At 41.6% G+C, this 20631-nt stretch overlaps 1 protein-coding gene across 2 annotated transcripts in view; it reads left to right on the top strand.

Moving 5' to 3' along the window:
* The window catches only part of KCNJ6 (potassium inwardly rectifying channel subfamily J member 6), a 106834-nt gene that overhangs the window by 36494 nt on the left and 49709 nt on the right, over positions 1-20631 (top strand). Inside the window, exon 2 of one of the 2 annotated variants that reach the window (XM_079974931.1) lies at positions 7294-7356. The exons of the other annotated variant lie outside the window; for it this stretch is intronic. Coding sequence (XP_079831057.1) covers positions 7332-7356 — 25 coding nt within the window. The 5' untranslated portion in view covers positions 7294-7331. The remainder of the gene's footprint in view (positions 1-7293; positions 7357-20631) is intronic. 2 annotated transcript variants of the gene reach the window in all.

The raw sequence follows: 20631 nt of genomic DNA, 5'->3' as shown, positions 1-20631 counted from the left end.
GCGCAGCTATCCCAGAAGCCAGAACAGCAAGAGGGATTGCTGCTTTCACTGTGCAGCGATCCCTCTTGCTGTTCTGGCTTCTGAGATTCAGAATATATTTTTTTCTTGTTTTCCTCCTCCAAAAACTAGGTGCCTCTTGTGGTGCGTCTTATAGAGCGAAAAATATGGTAAGTTCTTTTAAATTTGTTGGCTTCAGAATCATGCAGGCTTGTATGTTTACTCAGAAGTCAGTCCCGTTCAATGCGGCTTACTCACTAGTAAATGCATTTAGGAATGCATTCTGCTTTTACCATGCCAAATCTCTAATTTTTTGTCCATGAAGGGCATCCCAGTCACCATTCATATACAGCATCCAGTGTGTTGGCTGGGGCTGATGGGCGTTATAGTTCAAAGCATATGGAAGGCATCAGGTTAGAAAGGGCTTATAAACACACATCCAGAGAAACTTTCTTCCACTATTATTTCCTGTGATATTTCTGTGAAAAGTGGGCCGTTTTCAGGGTCATAAAAAACATTTGCTTTGTACTTTCGCTAGCATACAGGACAGGGAGAACAATATGTACTGAAAATAATAATTACAAACTTTGGTTCAATAAAAGCACACTCAAATCCACCCTCTATGTTGCAGGATCAGAAAATGCTACTGGCAGTAGAAAATGAGTATATTCAAAGGTATCTAGCAATGAAAGAGGATCTATTTCTAAATTATATTTTGTCACTTTCTGGACAGGGCACTTGGTTCCCCTCTTTAATTTAAAGATAAGAGAAAATCTTCAGGTTTGATTTTTTTAAAAGGGTTTGCAGCTTACTGTAATCGGATCTTGTTTGGAATTATTGCCGATGTCAAGACTTCCAACTTTGTAAATAAATACAGTGGTTTAATCCATATATACAAGATAGGACTATTGCCTCTTATTTGTTTTTTGAGCAGTGCAGTGGTGTCTTCATCATTATCATCTGAAGCCTTGAATGCAATGGACATATCAAGCTGTGTGCACTTCCACTGGCTCTATGCACCAGGGGTGTCTGGTGCCAACTGAGTCTAGTGGGGTGGAAGGCAGATAAGCCAACAGTAGGTGGAGTGTTAGGGGAGGGTTAGTACCTCTGCTGGGGGACATGTTGTGCTGCTTCTGGGGTAGTTTGTCCATCTTTGGTCCTCACGCTGTACTCAGCTCTCACCGTGTGCTCCCAGAAGCTGTCAGTATGTGACAATGGCCACACCCCAGGAAATAGTTTTGACTGGCTGGCTAAACCAGGTGAGGAGAGCTGATGGGTCTCAAACCCTTGGTGAGTTAAGGACTTCCCCTGCATGCAAAGACAGGACCCAGCAGATTGAGCGGACTAGACCAATAGTGGATCCAGTGGTCAAGAAGGCAGTTTCTGCACATGTTGTAGAGGGACGTGAGGGGCAGATGAGGCTCATCAACCTGGGAAGGTAGCCTATCTAGGAGAAGGAAAACTCTAATCCTAAATCTCCTCTGCCTTGTGGGATATTTTAGGGAGAATAAAAGGTTAAGGAATAACCCTACACAAATCTGGGGTAGAATCCCTAAGATGGTTGGCTGGTGCCTTGTACACCTCCTTCTGGCAACTCCTGCAGCCAAGCTGGTGCCAAACATATTGTTCTGCTTTCCTTTAGTCCAAGAGTGGGGTCTGGTTGTGTGGGGAGCCCAGGACCTCCACACACACTGCCCAGGCTTGCGGCACAAGGAGATCTCTTTGGTGCTGCTAATGCAGCGGTTTGACTTCACCCCCAGAGGCGCACTCCATTGTCTCTGGTCATATCCAACAAGCCTCTTCTTATAAATGCCCATGGTATTTGGTTTTTCTTTTGCAGTATTCACAGCCATCTAAAAAATGCAATGTTCTCCTGTCCTTCCCCACCCCAATGTCCAAATTGGAAAGGAGATATTCTTTGGCAGTATATTAGAAATCATAACTATAGCACCATATGAGGGGGCGGGGAACCTAGTAGCCTAGCCAAAATCTTCTCCTACTCAAATAGGGCTTTACTTTCTACAGCTGTGTGTAGGCTATTGCTGAGTAAGACATAATGATGACCATTGCATTTGCCTACACACCATCACTGAGCATTCTCTATCAAATTTGTTGTAAGTAAAGTATTTAAGGATATCTTGAGCTTGAATGCTGCTATATAACGTGAAACTCTATTATTCTCTCCTGATAGCATATCAAGCATAACACCATTTCCATGCAGTTTAAGAAGCAATTTAAAAATCCCGACAGTGTTCTGTGCACTAAGATTTCACAGGCGTCTCTCTTCCTGCTACAAACCACATCAAATTAGAAGCTAGTGGTTGAATTCATATTGCCAAAGAGAACATCCATGGAATGACAGGGCATTTGCATTAAAATTGCTTTGGAAAGTAACTAAACTACATACTGATTGGAAAACATATATTCATTCCCACACCTTGAAATTCCCGAACAGTAGTCAGCTGAGGGAATATCGTTCAGAAGCTTTAGCACTGCATGTTTACAAGGCAACTTCCAGCTGTTTAGAGCATCTCTAGATGCTGGATAAATCCTATCATGACAGATGTATCATTTTATCCATTATCTAACCAATCCTTCTACAAAACCTGCATGGCAGTAAATCTCACTGAAATCTACAGGATTGCATGGTGTGGATTGTAGTCACAGTGTTCTAAAATGCTCATTCTGAAGTAAGAAGAAAGCTTTATATTCTTGCAAATAATGTTATCATTTTACATACTTCTGCTTTACATTGCCGTCACGATGGTAAAGTGGGCTTATGTCATCTTTGCCAGTATAAACAGTGGAGTAATGAGTAGGTGTTAGGAAAAAAATTATTTTATCTCTGCATGGCACTAGTTAAATTGTTGCTGGAATAATACATTCTGTATTAGCAAGCACAGTTTGAAAAAGAATGTTGGAATATGGGGCTGAGAAAAGAAAACAGTTGCATGAATAAAATGTTGAAGGGGGGAGAAGGCTTGTGCTGAGAGAATGAAGGAGCTTGGTATTTTTAAATGCTGTTAAATATTGTTAAGTGAGCTTACTGGGTAATGCCTTTTACTGTTAGTGCATCTTGCACAGTCTTTTTCACACTGACTGGAAGTGGTTTTTCAGCGTTCCAGAAAGTGGCCTTTGCCAGCACTCCCTGGAAATGCTAGGTATTAAAGTTGGAATTTTCTGTGTGCGAACCATGTGCTTGTCTACTGCAAATACTGTGTGTGAACCATGTACTTGTCCAGCAAATACTGGACTGGGAATGTTATGCTTGCTGTTAAAGAAGGAATTCACCTTAAGAGCTCTGTAGTGGGAAGAAACACCTGCTTCCTATAATCCAATATCAACTGCAATGTGCTTCATTTAGAATGCTACAGTCACATGGATGTAGTCATGCCCAGACAAGCATTCTGTAAGTGGTTAAGAGCCTGAGCTACAAACCAGGAAATCCCTGGTTAATTCTCACCTCAGCTATAAACTCACTTGGTGAGAGATCCAGCATGCACATGAAGCTCCTGAGCTTGTGCAATCTAGGGAAAGCACTGCCATCAATGTGAGGTCAGTGGTTCACTGAGAGATCTCGGGGTACACTGGACCCAGCCTTTGATCAAACTGACAAAAACTTTATTTCAAGCTTACATAGGGAGCAGTGTTTTATTTCTTTTCATTGATAAGTTGTTGAAATGAAAATATTGAGCGTCTCCAAATCAGAATCTTCATAAATGATTGTTCAGTTTAAATTTCCAACAGCTGAATGAAATTAAAGATCAGATAGCCAAACAACTTTTATCTGACATTCATTTACTATGCTGGAAAGCTCAATCGCTGCTGTGCTCAAGGATTTATGAAGGAAATCTTAATTATTGTCTGTAAATGTAAGAAACAAGCTTACCACATAAAACATTCCTGAGGAGTGATGAAATTGATATAAATTCCACAATAATGTCAGTGTCTCGTGAGTAATGCCCCCTATTCCAGGCAACTCTTTGTAACATTATAATGAAGCTACCCACAATATCGTTGCAGCAAAGCATACTTTTTATCTTCATAAAAACAGTCCACCTTCTAAATCTGTCTGAACATGATCAGGCCCATCGCCAGGAGTCAGCACCATAGGGCTCCCAGGAGGACCCACTGCTTGAACCACACAAGCCCTGTGGTCCTTTCAGTACTCGACAAAAGAAAACTAGCAGCCAGCCATCAGAGCAAAGAAGAGCGTGCTGAATCAGGCCAAAGTCTCGTCTAGTCCAGCTTCCTGTTTTTTCACTGTGGCAACCAGATGCCTATGGGAAGCCTGACAGCAAGACCTGACAGCAACAGCACTGGAGCCCAGGAGGTCATGGGCGCTGCCTGTCACTTGAATTCCCCCATTATGACTCTGGGAATTAATGTAGCATTGTTACACCATGGCACTGTTTTGGTGCCCCAGAGGCATTGTGGGGGAATTAAAATGGCAGGGGCTATCAGCAGCACTTGCTAGCTACACCACCTTTTCACTACTGTGCCTTCTGTTGCCTGCCTTGAGGGATGTTTACCATCATGAAGGGGCCCATCAAGTCTCCAGTTAGAAATATCTATGCCTTTATTTATCACTATTGATGCAGCATTTGAACAAGAATTACAACATAACCATGCCCTTCTGTATTTTCAATACAGAAAATGCCATTTAAACAAAAAACAAAAAACCAAACACTTTAATAGTTTACATTACCATTTACTCTGTGTTCTGGACTTTAGCCAAAGCAAATAAGGTCACCCCATTGTACTGAATCTGAGTCTAGGAATGATAATCCCACGGTATCCACCCACTGCCCCCCGTGGGAAAACTACCATGGAAAAAGAATCGCACTGAAGTGCAAAAACCACACTGATGGAAGCAGAAGACTTTTCCTGCTTGGGCAGCAGAGCAAAGAACACTTTTAAAATGTTTCAGACACAGCGCAAATACTTCTTCTGCTCTGTATCCACAGGTCAGACAATCAATACATCCAGCAGTTACTTGATGCTTATAACATGACAGGAAAAGGTGTGTGCAGTGTATTTCATGCATCATAATGTACATAATTCTTCCTCTCTCTGTAAGAGGCCCTATGTTTCTTTTCCAGTTCTCCTTACATGCATATCTTTCTCAGATCCCTGAAGGTTTTTCCATTCTGAGGCAGCATTTTTCAGGGTCATTCCTCCTCCAGTATTCCCACACAGTGAGAAAACAATACGTCACAACCAAGACTTTGTTTTGTAACAGAGCAAAGGTTTTTTATAATCTCTTAATAATGTACAAACATGACTCCCAGAATTCTGACAAGGAAAGGGGGTACAAGGAAGGTTTCTGTCTTTGGTGGATATTGCTGAGCTGGTTTTGTTTCCATTCTTTGCTTACAGTGAAACATTTTGCTCCTAAAGGGCCAGGCTTCTCTTCAGCAAACTTTCTGGGGGCATGTGGACAGATGTGTAATGTTGTCTTTCTTTTGAATTGTGATTTTGCATTGAAAGGAAACTTCCCCCTCCCCACAGTGAGGGTGCTGGGGGGGGTTGGGGGGGACTGTGTACCCACTGCCAAACATCTCCTTACATAGTGAAAAGGGAACTCCACAAAAATTCAACACAGCCTATTATACTTCATTTCCACTTTTCTTGGGAATTCATTCCTACTCAATTTAGAGATCTTTAAATTTGGAGAATTTGAGACTCCCTGTTTAGTTTTGTAATTTTTTCAGTTAAAGGAGCCCATGTCCTTATAAACCAAGCACACATTGTCCCGGAAATACTGTCGGCAAATTGCATTTGTTGCTCTGTCCCACCAACAGGGATCTATATGAGAACAATAAAACATGAAAACAATAAACCCAGGTTCCAGGTGTGCATACTTCTTTTTTGTTTCCCAGTTCAAGAGCATTTTAATGCAGCAAACAAATGAGCGAAAGAGAAGAAAGGTTGGGTGCAGTGAATGTTCTATTGTGTACCACATTTTATTTTTAAAAAAATGATTCGTCACTTTCAGTACTTTGGTTATGTTTTCAGATAATAAGCCACCCACGCAAGCTGCCATATTAATTGAATTGCCCTTATAAACAAAGCACTGTCATGGGGAGTGCCTTTCAAGAGGAGAAAGGCTTTTTCCCCCAACATAAACCTGACAGAACAGTATAATTACTGAAGCTAAACTAATATCCATATCTGCTCGGCTTCTGTGTTAAAAGATAAGAGCAAACCAGAGATTAGGGAATGAGATCCCAAAAGGAAAGCTGGTTAACAGGAAGGAAAAAAACCCTAGACCCTTCTGAAAAGGTTTTGCTGTTTTTAAAGATGCAGGCAATGCCAGTTGTTTCTCCTGACTCAGAAAATGGTCTGGAGACACCTGGTGTAATTCAAAGTGGATCTGGCCCTGCAAGCTGCCTGCATAGGAAACATGATGTTAGTGGGGGGGGGGGTTAAAAATCAGTATCCGTATCATACATTTATATCCCTTTTATTCCACTTTTAACTGTCATGACTTTCAGGCCAACAAATCCTGGGAACTGTATTTATCACAGAGGTACTGCTCCAAACACCCCCAAAAAATTAAAGTTCCCATGGTTCTTGAAAGGGGTAGGAGGAGCCATGACTGTGAAAGTGATATAAAAGTAATTTAAATATATGGAATGGATGTGGAAATAGAGCATGGTACAAGTGTAATAAATAAATGTAAAAAGGTAGATGACAGAGTAAAATACACCACTGCCTTAGACCACAATCACACCATATATTTAAAGCACACTTCAAAAACGATTTGCTATCCCCCAAGAATTCTGGGAGCTGTCGTTTCTTAACAGTGCTGAGACCTGTTAAGAGACCCCTATTCCCCTCCCAGAGCTACAAATCCCAGAGAATTTGACCATCAATTCCTCTTCACAGGGAACTCTAGAAACTGTAGCTCTCGGAGGAGAATAGGAGTCTCCTAACAACTCTCAGCACCCTTTAGAAACTGCAGCTTCCAGGATTTGGGGGGTGAGAGCCAGAAGTGCTCACAAAGGAGTCCTGGTGCTTTAAATATATGGTGTGAATGTGGCCTTACTTCCATTCACTGTGACAAAGATTATTTAGGAAAGGGCATAGTTCTTTTTTAGCATGTAAAAAGCCCAAATTCAATCCTTGGCATCTCCAGGCAGGGCAATGCATGCCCCCTGTCTGTAGTCCTGGAGAGTTATGTTGCCGGTTAGTGCAGATGATACTGAGGTAGAGGGACCAAGGGTCTGACTCAGTATAAGGCAGCTTCCGGTATGCATATATTATTTTTTATTATTTTGTTTCTTTCTCTAGGAGAAGCTCGAGAGAGAGAGGGAGAGAGAGACAGAGAGATGGCCAAATTGACAGAGTCAATGAGTGAGTACAAATAGGAAGTTCAACTTCTTGGCTTTTTCTGCCTATTATTATTATTATTATTATTATTATTATTATTTAGAAAAGACTGCAGGCAGTCTTCATCCAGGTTCTACTTCACTCTCACTTCCATTAAATGAATCAAGCCTGCCCTCACCAAGGCTGGCGTCCTGCTCTCAGTTATATGTGTGCTGCGACTAAATTATAAAATGATAAAAAGTTCTGGAGTTCAAAGATATGGGGGAGTCACATCTCCTCATCCAAAATGGAAGCAGACCGGCTGTAGCTACAAAATAGTTAGCAGTGAAGTCACTCTGACACATTCACAGAATACCTACCAGTATCTGTACTGGGGATGCAACATTGTGCAATCAAATATGATGGGATTCCCCTTCCTCTCCTCACCAAGCAGTCTCTGTGCACCCCATATCTTCTCAGGAGGGGGTGCACAGGGATTTCAGGGGGAGTCCTGCTTCTTCAAGTGGAAGTCCATTGTGCAATTGGGACACCACAATTAGATATCATCACTGTAATGAATCTGCAATACCAGAGCAAAAGAGTCACAATACATGTTCTGGGGCTTCTTCTTTTTTCTGGGACCTGGTTCAAATTCACTATAAATGACTTTGGTTTATGTAATTTTTTATTACTTTAATGCATGTGTCATTCTAAGGATGGGGGAGAAATTCCATTCAAGTCTCATTTGAAAGCAAACCTATCAAATTCACACTTGCTGAAGCAGTATGTGAACTGAAACACATCTAACTTTCAAGATTCACACCTACCTGAATTTTGTTGTTCAGTTCTCCAACCAAACAGTATTTACAAAAATGCATAATTAGGGAGAGAAGTGCATAAAAGTGATTATATTGGTGTAAATAACACAAAAATGCATTATATTAGGGGAGGGTGCTTGCAAAAATGTGTACTTTAGTTAAAACGGCATATTAAAATGTGTTTGAGAAATTCACACTAAAGGATGCTGATTATTTTCATAAGGATTTTTCGCAAATTGCTGCAAAATGTAGAGAACTGAGAAACAAAGAGAGCTGAAATTGACAGATTATTCCAACCCTTTTCACCACACTGCAGTGAAACACAGAGCTGTTAGCGTCACAGACAAAAAAAAAGATGTTTCACAGTTGCTGGATGCCTTAGTGAGAACTTCTTTTTTGTCTTCATTCCATCCTGAAAATTTCAGGATGACTGATAGAACTCACAGAGCTGTGTGTCTCTATTGTATGAAACAAGAAGAGCAAAATCTCAAATGAGGAGTGTTTTGAATTAAGTTAAAGCCAATTTGCAATGACAGGGGATGTGTGAGAGAACTATGGAATGACTGAAGCTAGACAAGCATTCATATCATTCATATCAACAAGGTGCTGCTTGAAAGATAGCAACACAGGCAAAAAGAGGGAAACAGATCCCAAAGACAGGACTTAACAAAGGTTTTTTTGTTTTTCTTTGCAAGGCAAGAGCAGTCCTAAAACCACTTAAGCCATTGAAGCTGCACAGAAGTTAATGCAGCTCCACTGATGCACACAGTCTCAGAATCACTCTCTAAATTGTGGCATTTAGAAGGTAATTCAGTTGAAACATTAGCTTTTGCCTGAACACGTTGAGCTCTTGCTTTCAGCATGTTATGTTCAAGCTGTTAACTTCTCTTTGGAACTGAGCTAGAACACAGAGTGATTTTTAACAATCATTTTTACTCCTTACAAAAAGCACCCTCCCCCTCTTGAAGATCCCCCCCCCCCCGAAAGGCTGTAAAGAGTGGGGAGGAAAGTAGTCGCAGCATGGCAGCCCTTCCCCACAATCACCATTCAGAGTGAAGCAAAGCTGTTCCTTTATTCTGAATTGACTTTGCAATGTCACCATGCAACCAAATCTGACAAGCTAAGTCTATGTGGTGCCACAGCAAACTTTCATGCAATATTCTGAATGTATTACAATTTTGCCGACTTTATTACTTTTACAGGGACATCAAAAATATTGGATTTTGGTCACAGAAGATAAATGAAGCAAGACAAATTATATGGTACCTTGGTGAAAGTTTCAGGGAGGAATGATTTTGAAAGAAGCCTTTTTGATATGCAGAACAGCTGCTCACTGTGGATTAGTGCAGAAGTATAATCATTATGCAAGCTCTGACTCGGAGATAATATGAGCTGAAAGATACTCGTGAATCGATAGCAGCAAAAATTTTCCTCATAAGAACTGGTGACTAAAGAGCAGTTTTCCCACTGAACTTTAAATACATATAGAAAACTTGTCTGCATGATTTAATACTTCTGGCAAGAACAAACAAGCATCACTGCAATTTATTACAGATTTTATAAAAATGATAAACCATATTCACTTTAATAACCTGAATTGGAATAACACTTTTCCCCATCACAAGATTCTAACTTGCTATGTTGCTTCTGTCATGCCAGTTCAAGTTAGGAGTATATTCGGCTGGTTGGCATGTTTCAGTGCTAAGAGTGATATTGAAAGCATATCAAGATGATTAAAACGGCAGCTGATGAGTTGGCTGCAGAGCTAGTTGTGCTTAGATTCATTTATTGCCATGGTCTAAGCATGATTAAGTCTAGATCCAACCCAATGTGTATATTTGAATTCTATCCGAATAACATTTTCGTGTCATGTGACCAGAGGAGAACTTCTCACTGAAAGGGACGGAGTATGAAGTCATTCACATTTTCTAACGTAACTCATGCCTAGATAATGCCCATGACTAATTGAGAAAAATCAAGGGTTGGATCCAGTGCTGCTCAAATGGTGTTCCATTCCCATGATGCAATTTCCCCTTCCTCTCCTCTGCCCACATTCCCCCAAAATCTTCTCCAGTCCCCTAACTCTCTGAAATACATCTTGAGGGGACACAGGGGAGAGCAGAGGAAAAGGAAATTCTGTTGTAAAAGTGAGAATCTGTTGTGTCAGCAGGATGGCAGTGTTGGATACAACCCCAACTTTATACATAGAATCAAATATAAGAGTTGATGGAAAGCAAATTAAAATCAGGAGTCTTATCTTGAATTTTATCACAAGCAGATACCAATATGGACAACATTGTGCCTCCAGGTGTTATTGGTACAACTGCCATAATTCCTGACCATTGGCCATGCTAGCTGGGCCAACACAAAACTAGATGTGATTCAGCCAGCCTAATTATCTCTGTCTGGCTGTTGTTGTTGTTGTTGTTGTTGTTGTTGTTGTTTGCTTGGATATATAGATAGACAGATATTGATATATTTAAGATATTTTAAAAATCTCTTTAACTGGTGACAATTTACTGTTTCCTGGTTATGAAATAATAACAGCAAAAACAACAACAATTTAAATCTCACCCTTCCTCCCAAAAAGCCCAAATAAGTGTGATAATTTAAATTATTGGTTTGATAATTCAAGCAGAAGAAAATGACTTTGCTAGCAAGTGATATATGCAGAATTTATGCAACCCAAGTTTCAAATTCAAAGGAAGCAGCTATTAAAATAGCTGATGTGATGGAAGCACAAGTCTCAATTAAGCACAGTTTAATTCTCCCCCCTCCCTGCCCCCTTGAATTATTGTATTATTTATTGGATTTTTTTGGATGGTCAGAATGTCATTCTAATGGGGTAAAGTTTTGCAATGTGGTCAAATCTTTATATATATATATATATATATATATATATATATATATATATATATATATAAAGGTAAAGGTACCTCTGCCCGTACGGGCCAGTCTTGACAGACTCTGGGGTTGTGCGCCCATCTCACTTAAGAGGCCAGGGGCCAGCGCTGTCCGGAGACACTTCCGGGTCACGTGGCCAGCGTGACATCGCTGCTCTGGCAAGCCAGAGCCGCACACGGAAACGCCGTTTACCTTCCCGCTGGTAAGCGGTCCCTATTTATCTACTTGCACCCGGAGATAAATAGGGACCGCTTATATATATATATAAATCACATTTTGGTGGCTAAAAACCTTGTGTAAAGATTACAGTTTTAAATTAAGCCAGTATCCCGTGTTACTATAGAAACCCCCATTTATGACATGTTTGCAGGCAAAAAGTCAAACGATGCATTTTAATGAGGGAATCGGGAGAACATTCCTTCTATGGAGAAATTTATTTTTAAAAAAACAACACAGAATTTCTTAATGATCTGGGAAAGGCAACCTAATTAATAGTCCTGTAAAACTGACATTAAATCCTGAAATGACATGTGCCATGTTAATTTTAAACAGTAGTCTCCACCTTGCAGATTATGTCTTAGGTACTGCAGGAGGTTGATGGATTGAGAAACATGTTTCCATGGAGATATATGCTGCTTTGCTGGTATTCCCTACAGAAAGTAAAGGGTTTCTTTGCCCCCTTCTCAGTTAGACAAATTAGCTATATATAGCAAGAGATGTTAGAAAACTGAAAACAGCAGTCTGCTGGGGGGGGGGGAGTGGAAAACTAGCATTTATGAGTCAAAAGAAGCACCACGTAACAGACTTGTTCAGGAGGATGGAGCAAGGAAAGAAGTATATATCATTTATTTATAAGCCATTTCTTCCTTCTTGAATGAAGAACAGCAGCAGAGGAAAGGCAGCTTTGCCTAAGAGAGCATTGCAGCTGCCAGCGGTTTATTCTGCATGAGCTGGTTTATAGCTGGAAGCAACGCTAACAGCTAAAAACTTCTCAAGTGGGTAAAGAAACAATGGAATGGCCTGGGGAGCAGAATTATCCATGTAAATCACAGCTTAAGTTCGAAATGCAAGCACGGCCTCCGCCCCACCCCGCCCCCCTCATCCTGGAAATTTTGTTTCCAGCATTCTATGAACAATGGGTTGCAATCCTAAACCAACTTACTAGGAAATCTCTTCATGAACACAGTGGGGCTTATTCCTGAGCATTTGTTGGTTTTACTTGTTTATTACATTTATACCCCCCCCCCTTTTTTTTTTGTCCAAGAAGCTCGAGGTGGCATACATATTTCTCTTCCTCTCCATCTTATCCTCACATCAACCCTGTGAGGTAGCTCAGGCTGAGAGGCAGTGCCTGGCCCAAGGTCACCCAGTGAGTTTCATGGCTAAGTGGGGATTTGAACTCGGATCTCTCCTAGTCTGACATTCTAACCACTACGCCACACTGGCTGCTAGTTGCAACTAAGTCCCATGACTAATTCATGGCTAAGATGCCCCAATGATTTCAAAGGGACCTGACTTAGACTGAATTCAACGTAGCACCACCACCACCCCAGCATCCTTTTTAGTGTGCACTAGCAGGGAATGCCTAGCACTGCCTGGGAATTAAAAGAAAACCCCTATAATTGTGTTTTTAAATGGATAATGCAATGTGTGCACACCATTCCCAAGACTTTGTGTTGTGGGGGGAGATGGGCTTTAAATGTATGGTGTGTACACAGTCTTAGAAACATGAGAAAGAAATGGCCTTATACCAGATCAGACTGTCAATCTCTTGAGCTCAGTATTCTCTGGATTGGACTGGCAGCACCTCTCAGGTCAGTTGGTTAGAGCATGGTGCTGATAATGCCAAGGTTGCAGGTTCGATTCCTGTCTTTGTACAGACGCATATTCCTCCATTGCAGGCGGTTGGTATAGATGACCCTTGTGGGCCCTTCCAACACTACAATTCTCTGTTTCTATGATTCTGCAGGGTCTCAGACAAAGGCCTTTCCTAGTGCTGTCTGGAGATGTCAGCAGTTGAACCACAGACCTTATGCACAAAAAGCATGTGCTGTACAACTGAGCGAAAAGAGTGAGGGAGAAACTGTGAGGCTGCCTCCTTAGTGAGTATTTCAGGTCAGCAATAGTCACTGTAGGAGAAGCAATGGAGATTAGTAGGAGGGATAAAGGTACCATGAGTCTCCATTGCTCACTCTCAACCAAAGGAAAGAATGCAAATAACAATGGCACAGATTTTTTGTCTAGACTTTTCTTATGTCCAGGTGCAACAGGTAACATACATTCAAAATGTCCTGTTGTTTTATATAGTCTCTTGTTGTTTCAAACATTAAAAAATATTCCTACATTTCCTTGTATAAAGTAATGTTCTGCTCAGAGGGAAGATCACAAAATGAAGTTACCACACACACACACACACACACACACACACTTTTCAGTAAGGCACTTTTGAAGAAACCCTTAAATTTGGCTGTTTCCAAAGAGAAATCCAAATGTACACAATAAGGGGAAAAGCACTGCATCTGCATAAAAATAGCAGCAGTTTGCATAATGTGACATGTTGGCATCATCTTGGCACAGAATTTAAGCTTTCTCGAGGCAGAGAACTACCAGCCCTTGTGTCGGGTTGTGGAAGTGGGAATTATGAGGTCTGCCAGTTGAACAAATACTTGATCAGGGAAATCATCATCAATTATTTGATCAGGAGCTGTTCCAGAGGAGTAAATTGGCTGAAAGCAAAGGTTTTACAGCAATAGCAGTAGATCGGGGGGGGGGGGGGGAGAGAGAGAGAGAGAGAGAGAGAGAGAGAGAGAGAGAGAGAGAGAGAACTGAGGGATTTAAGGTTGGGCTTTTTTCTGATAAGAAAATGTTTGAGTACGTATTTAACTGTGCCATGAACCCATCTGGGACCCAGCACTTTAAAAACAGGCACACAAAATTGCAAGACACCACTGAGAAAAATCACAGCATTTCCATTCCCAGATTCAGCTGTTAGGCAACGTGCTATATTAGGTTCTGTCCGTTTGGTAAAGGAGACATATCAGTATGTCCCCACAGTGTCACCTCCCAGGAAAGAGTCAAAAGAAAATAAAAATATCACCAGCTCGAATCTGGATGTGATGTGTGATGCCCCCCCCCAAACCAATGAGCATCCTCCCCAAATGATCAGCAGGTGGTAGGAAATATTGCTTTTCTTTAAAGCAAAGGAGTTCTAAAACCAGCTGAGATGTTTTGGTGCATATGGATTCTTGCAATGCCACTTGGGAGCTGTAGTGCCGGGGCTGGTGAGCTGGCAGTGGCACCTTGCCTAAACATCTGTGCAACAGTCCTGTGTGTCATGAATCCTGGCAGCCCAGCTTGTGACTGCCTGGTGGAACCTGGAGGAAGAGATGCCCGCAACTCCAGCAGCATTGGCAGAAGCAGCCATCTCACCCACCAGGCATCAGATGGCAGCTTCCTACACTCACCCCAGATAAAATGTGCGTGCGCCACTCATTCCCCCAGTTACGAACCAAGTAAGAGTGACAAAATTTGTTTGCAAATTTCACCAGCCTCTCCAGTTAATTCATGGCTCAAGAAGCGCTCATGCAGCAGGCATCCACAGTGTAGAAACGAAAGAAGGACCGCCATCCCGATGTCTTTTCCCCGCTACAAGCCCAGAGAAAGTTATTAGAAGGGTGACCTTTATTGAACTCTCATAATTAGGAATCAATTTTGAGTTCTTGCCTATTTGGGATCATTAGAATTTGTAATCTGTCATGTAGATTGTTCTTTGGATGTGAAGTATTGACTGGCTAGATAAAGAGAATAGACAGAAGTGTGGGCAGTTCCCGCTTCAAAAGCATTGTTCGTGGGCAGTAGCCACTTTCCAATTGTTTCAAGGTTTAATTTATCTTCCTTATAAAATCCAGAAAGCTAATCTTTGGCAGAGGCGATAAAATGCGTGAACCATTTATTTTCTGTGTAAAAGTATCTGGAAACAAAGGGAGGGAGATGCATGTATTTGTGTTTGGTGTGTTCCTAAGATTTCTTGTGCTGGTTATAGGTTTTAGTAGGGAAATAACAGTGAGCGAAATGGGCAGTTTCTTGGGCAGAGAAGAAATAAACTGGCTGGGCACAATAAACCTGTTTGTAAATAGTCTGTTAAGAACCCATACATTTAAGAGTTCCTGTTGTATCCTTCCAGTAGGGATTGTATTATGCTTCCTATCCTAGGAAGTGAGTTTAGGATGGGGCACACCACAACACCACAACACCACAAACCATATTAGTTTAGTGTTGATTTTCAATAATCTTTTTGAGCTACCATCATACTTGGTGCTATGTATGCCATGCTGAGCTGCATGCATTGAGAAAATAAAAAAATAGGCCTTAGTTACAGCCTGGGGGCCAACCAGCGAACTACAGTGTGCAGAGCAGTTTCCCCAAAGCTTGTTGTCTAGAACCCCTCTAGGTATATGCTTGCTGACACTCTCAAAGGACACAAAAGAATGTTGCAAGCCTTAGTGATCAGGTTTTACATAATTCCTATCCAGATATATATCTACTAGTTCCTGCCTACACTGTGTTTTCAATTCTGAGCTTTTGGGCAAGAGCAGTATTGCACAAAACCTCAATATTTATTTTTTTAAAAAAAACTTTTAAGAATGAAAAGGCTGATATACGTACAGCAAATATGCCTCCAGCATGCAGGAGTTAGTGGAAACTGACACACCGTCATCATTTGGCCCACCAAAAACAAAATGTCCAGGTTGTGCTCAGGCAAAGAGCAAACAGGAGGGTATGTGGCAATAGAGAACACTGATTGAGAACATATATACCACTTAAAATATGTTAAAATCTCTCAGCAGTTTACATTAAAATAATAAGAAATAGAATAACATTTAATCAGTGCTTTTTTCTGGGGGGATGCAGGGGTATGCATACCAACATTTTGTGAATCTAAGTTTAGTCTCATTGAGGGGCAGTATTTCATTATGAGTAGGAGAATGAGAGTAACCCTAAACTTTTTTTGGGGGGGGGAGGACTGCATTTAAAATACTTTCCTAAATATTTGATAAAAATGAAGAAGAAATGATTATCACAAATAAAATGGACAAAAAAGGAAGAGTTGGCATCCAGAACAGCTTGGGTAAACATAGAAGTGTTAAAGAGGTGGAATTACTGTTTCCATGTCCTGATTTACCCGAGGGAGGACATTCCAGAGCCTGGGTGCTATAACTGAGAAGGCCCACCTCTGTGTTGTCACCAAGTGACAGTGAAGAACCACCCACCAAAACATTGTGTGACACTGTGCCCACACTTGCACGGCCTGCAATTTGAAATTGGGTTTATTTTCCTTATTGGATTAGAACATGAACTTCTGGATTAAATGGGGGGTGGGGGGTTTGGACTGGCATTTTGATGAGGTAGATAATATGTGGACACAACAAAAAGCATAAACACAGAGAATCCACAATAGAGAATCCACAATAAAGCTCAGCATGGACAAGCCCTAAATGTTTCAAATAAAGCCCTCACTGTGATGCATCCTTCCATTGCCTAGAAGTAGACACCAGTGCCAGAGCTGACAGATCTCACCTAGCCAAAGCACTAAAGGAACACCCATTAACTTGCCCAGTCCAGGGACTCCAGCCATTTGCCATGCTAAATGTGGTGCCTGCCCTGCTCTTCAAAAGGAAGTTGGTTCATCATCCTGGCTTGTACTTACCGACGGCTTTTGCCTCTCATGCATCCACTGATTCCTGTGACCCCTGACTTGCCTTATGTACCAATCTGATCTAAAAATAAAAGTTTTGGGGGGAACCGAAATTGGGGGTTCCAGTTCATCATTTGCTGGGGGGAGCCAGGGCAGGAGAGGAAAAACTGGATCTACCGATATTTTTACATAATCTTCCATGTCACACTTAAAAGGAATAAGACTAGTTCTAATCACTTCTGGGCTTTTTTTAATTAAAAAAAAAGACAAGAAAAAAGAATTCAGGGACAACATGTTTAATATGACATTTTGGGACTTCAATAGCACTGATATTCTAGAAAGACTAAAGTGATACAACTTTCATCTAGAGAAAAGCAATTCAAAGCCTATAATGCATATTTGATTTTCTTTTTAACTCTGCAGCATTTTTGACAATATTGAATATCCACCCAAACTATCTATGGGGCCTAGTAGGATAATTTCAGCTGTAACGTGGCATGTTATTTGATGCTGCTGTGGTGAGCATTTGATCTGTCCAATCTAGTAACTGTTGGTGGGGTGGGGTGGAGCTAAAGAGCTGCTGTCCCAACACTGGTGTTTCTGCAGCTTCCCTGAATGGGGCTGGAGTGGCACAGGGTGCTGGCAAGGTCAGGTCTGCATGAACACATCGGTGGAAGTGCCAGATTGGCTCCACCCGTGTGCTCACACAGTCCCAATTTCACCATTGCCCTAACCCCAGCCACATGTTCACTTGCAAAACTGCTTGCAGGTTGCAACCAAATGACCAAATCCTGTGTGCATTTGCTTAAAAGCTAATTTAGGAACCTTGCTTCCAAAAAATGTGCTTTGGATCAAGGGATTTCTGCCTTCGGATCGGTTTACGCTGTTGTCCCATGCTGAATCTAATTTTGAATTTTCTCTTTATTCTTCCCGTGATGCTCTTTGTTCTAGTGTGACACACACAAAACAGTACAGGAGTAATTAAGGGGAAAGAGTTATAAGAATTGGAGGGGGGGAGAGTAGGCTGGAATGCCATTTTTCACATGTAAATTTCCCCTGGATCAAGGCTCCAGCCTGATTCTTGAAATGGGAGTCTAAGGTCCTTATTCATGAGCTTGCGTCCTAGCAAATGCCCTCATGCTGCTATTTCAAGTGGACAAGACAGCAGAGGCCACGATGTGTCTGACAATGCCTGTGTAGGTGACACAAGTAATATTGCTGCAAAATTAATGTGTCGTTGATATGATATTGACCTAGAACTTGGAGATAGAACATTCACCATAGGACCAGGTGCAGATTGTACTAGCATGTCAGTGAATCCTAAACCTAGCTGTATTTACAGTGCAATCCTGCGCACGTTTACTCACAAGAAATGGGGTCAACAGAGCCTGCTCCCAAGCCAGCGTGCACAGGATTGTAGCTTTGACTTTGTGCCCTTCTGTTTAAACAAGAGTCCTCTTGTGGTGGCTAACTGAATCGATTTCAAAATGTAATATTTGACTGATGCCACATCAATATAAGAAGCTACTCAGAGAGAACATGGCATTAGTGACACCAAACACAGACAAGTTTGCCTCCAAGGTCATGCCATGCGCATTTCTTTCTGTATACTCTTTTTAAAGAGCAGCTAAATTACTTCTTGAGAGTTTTTCTAGTGTTCTGCCTTGGTCTATCATTAGCCATTAGGCTTGGCTGCCTACTTTAAACAAAGTATTTGTCATAGAAGCTTAGTGGGTCTAGCCTCTCAAGAAAAAGAATGTAACATGACATTCCTTGCTAACTTTTATACTACCAAGACATTGCTGTCATGGCGCATATAACAGAGGACAGGTTTTTCATAAGGAGAGGTTATCTGTGGTGCAGTGGAGAGGGAATGTGGGGAAGAAACTCTTGAGAAAGCAGGAATGATGATGTGATCTGTTGACACAACTGGGTAATTGATGGACTTTTATTGCTCCGGCTAGTCAATGAGGTACTCATCTTTTTCCATTCTTTGCAATAGATGGGCATAGAGAATAAGGGGAATGAGCAGAGGTTGGATACATCTTTCCTTTTCTTTGATTGCATTCCAATCTCAGATTAGCTGTTTAAACTGTAACTTTTTTGCAAGGTTTTTTTTTCCATTTTGTTTTGTTTTTGCATTCCCAATGAGAAACTAAAGAGGTTGCATTTTAACTGGCGAGAAACCTTTTGTTAAAAGTTGCACCTATGCAATCAGAAGAACGTAGCAACAAGTTCAAAGGACCTTATTCCCAAGAAATATGGATAGCACTGCAGTCATACAATCCTAGTCAACTATGCATAGATAGTTGGTCTATGCATAAACTAGTCATTCTGCTATGTGCCGCTTCTATTTGTGGTGTGTGTTTCGGAGGGGCAGGGGGAAGGGGAGGTGTCGATACAGCTGCTTGCATTTTTGGACTCCTCTTAGAGTGTAGCTATAGGGCTGTCATGATAAGCTACTGGGAACTTTAAAACACACGCACACACCTCTACAACACTGTAAGTTATATAACAAGCGGAAAAGGAGATCACAGTTCAGTGAGAATCTTTGAGAGGTACGTCAAGTAAAGCACCATACATTCTGACGGGATATATTTTGCAATCAGACATGTTTGTTATATACCCATGGCACCTTCAACTTGGGTAATTTTGACAAAGTAACTGCTTTTGGTTTGCTGGGAAATCTGGTTCATCCTGTGGGGGAGGGTGAAATATTTCAATAAAGTCAAATATTCCAGATGACAGGAAGTTAAAATTCTGGCAGTGTGAGCACATGAACTAATCTGGGCTCCATGTGAGCCGCTGTGTTCCCTTTGGCAGCACAAGGGCCTAAGAGCATTAAAGGTAATACATTGTTGCAACTGACGTCCAAGCCTGCAGGAGCATTTGTTTAATTAGGCAGGAGAATGAGCAAAGCCAGAGAGATAGAGGCTGCTCTCTTAGATGGCTTGCCTGCTGGGTTTTGATATTTAGAATTGATTTTTCTCCTTTAATGAAAAGTTAAGCATTTTGTGAAAGGGGGAGAGCAGGGAGGGGAGGAAATTATATCCCCTCTCCCCTTGATTCCACAGCAGGCCATCAGTGGGCAGAGTGCTTATTCATATGCTTAGGAGGAAGCATTCATAGGCTGGTTCCTTCAGGAATTGCCTGCTTCTACATGCATCTCGTTGAATAATCTGAATGTAGATATGTGCCTTACAAAACTTAATAGCGGAACTAGGTCCATTGTGGTGCTGAATATTCTACATAACATGTGGTAGCTGGTTAAGCAGAGTTATTCAAGATCATATCTACCTAGAGAAAAGTCCCTCTGCGGGAGACTTCCGGGTTAGCGCCTCTGGCAATGGTGGAATTCCTCTGATCGGGAGGAATTTACTCTGTGGAAACAGGGTCTGGCCGCCACGGTGAAGGCGGAGACCCACTAAAAATCACAGGTGGGAGAAGCCTGTGAACCTGGGATTCGGCTGGCACCTTTTGTGCCTCCCCTACTCGTGGGGAGACCCAGTTTCGGGGATCCGGAGCGACGTGGGGTGAGCGGCGCGATGCTTCGAATTGATTGCTTCTTTCACGGAGTGAAGCCGCATTGCTGTTGCCGGAGAGCGCTGACTTTTTCCTGTGGACAATTCGATTTTAAACAACTACCCGTGAGTTGAACGGAAAATTGGATCTATAAATGTCTTAATTTGGCACCAAAACGGGAAGGTTTCAAACAGGAAGTCCGCCTTCCCCTTTTGTAAATAGATTGAAGCAAAGACGCTGCAAGCTAAGGTCTTGGAAAGTCTTCCGCAAAGCATTAAACTTCCATCGATTAAAACTATTAAACCCCCCTTGGAAGCAGGAGAAGAGGGGGAAAATTTTGGATCGTGCAAGCCTGCAAGAGAGAGTGATGCAAATTAAATC

Source organism: Podarcis cretensis, assembly GCF_951804945.1.
Source record: "Podarcis cretensis genome assembly, chromosome: 4".
Taxonomy (NCBI): Eukaryota; Metazoa; Chordata; class Lepidosauria; order Squamata; family Lacertidae; genus Podarcis; species Podarcis cretensis.
The sequence above is the reverse complement of the archived record's forward strand: the minus strand, read 5'-3'. Positions and strand labels throughout refer to the sequence as shown.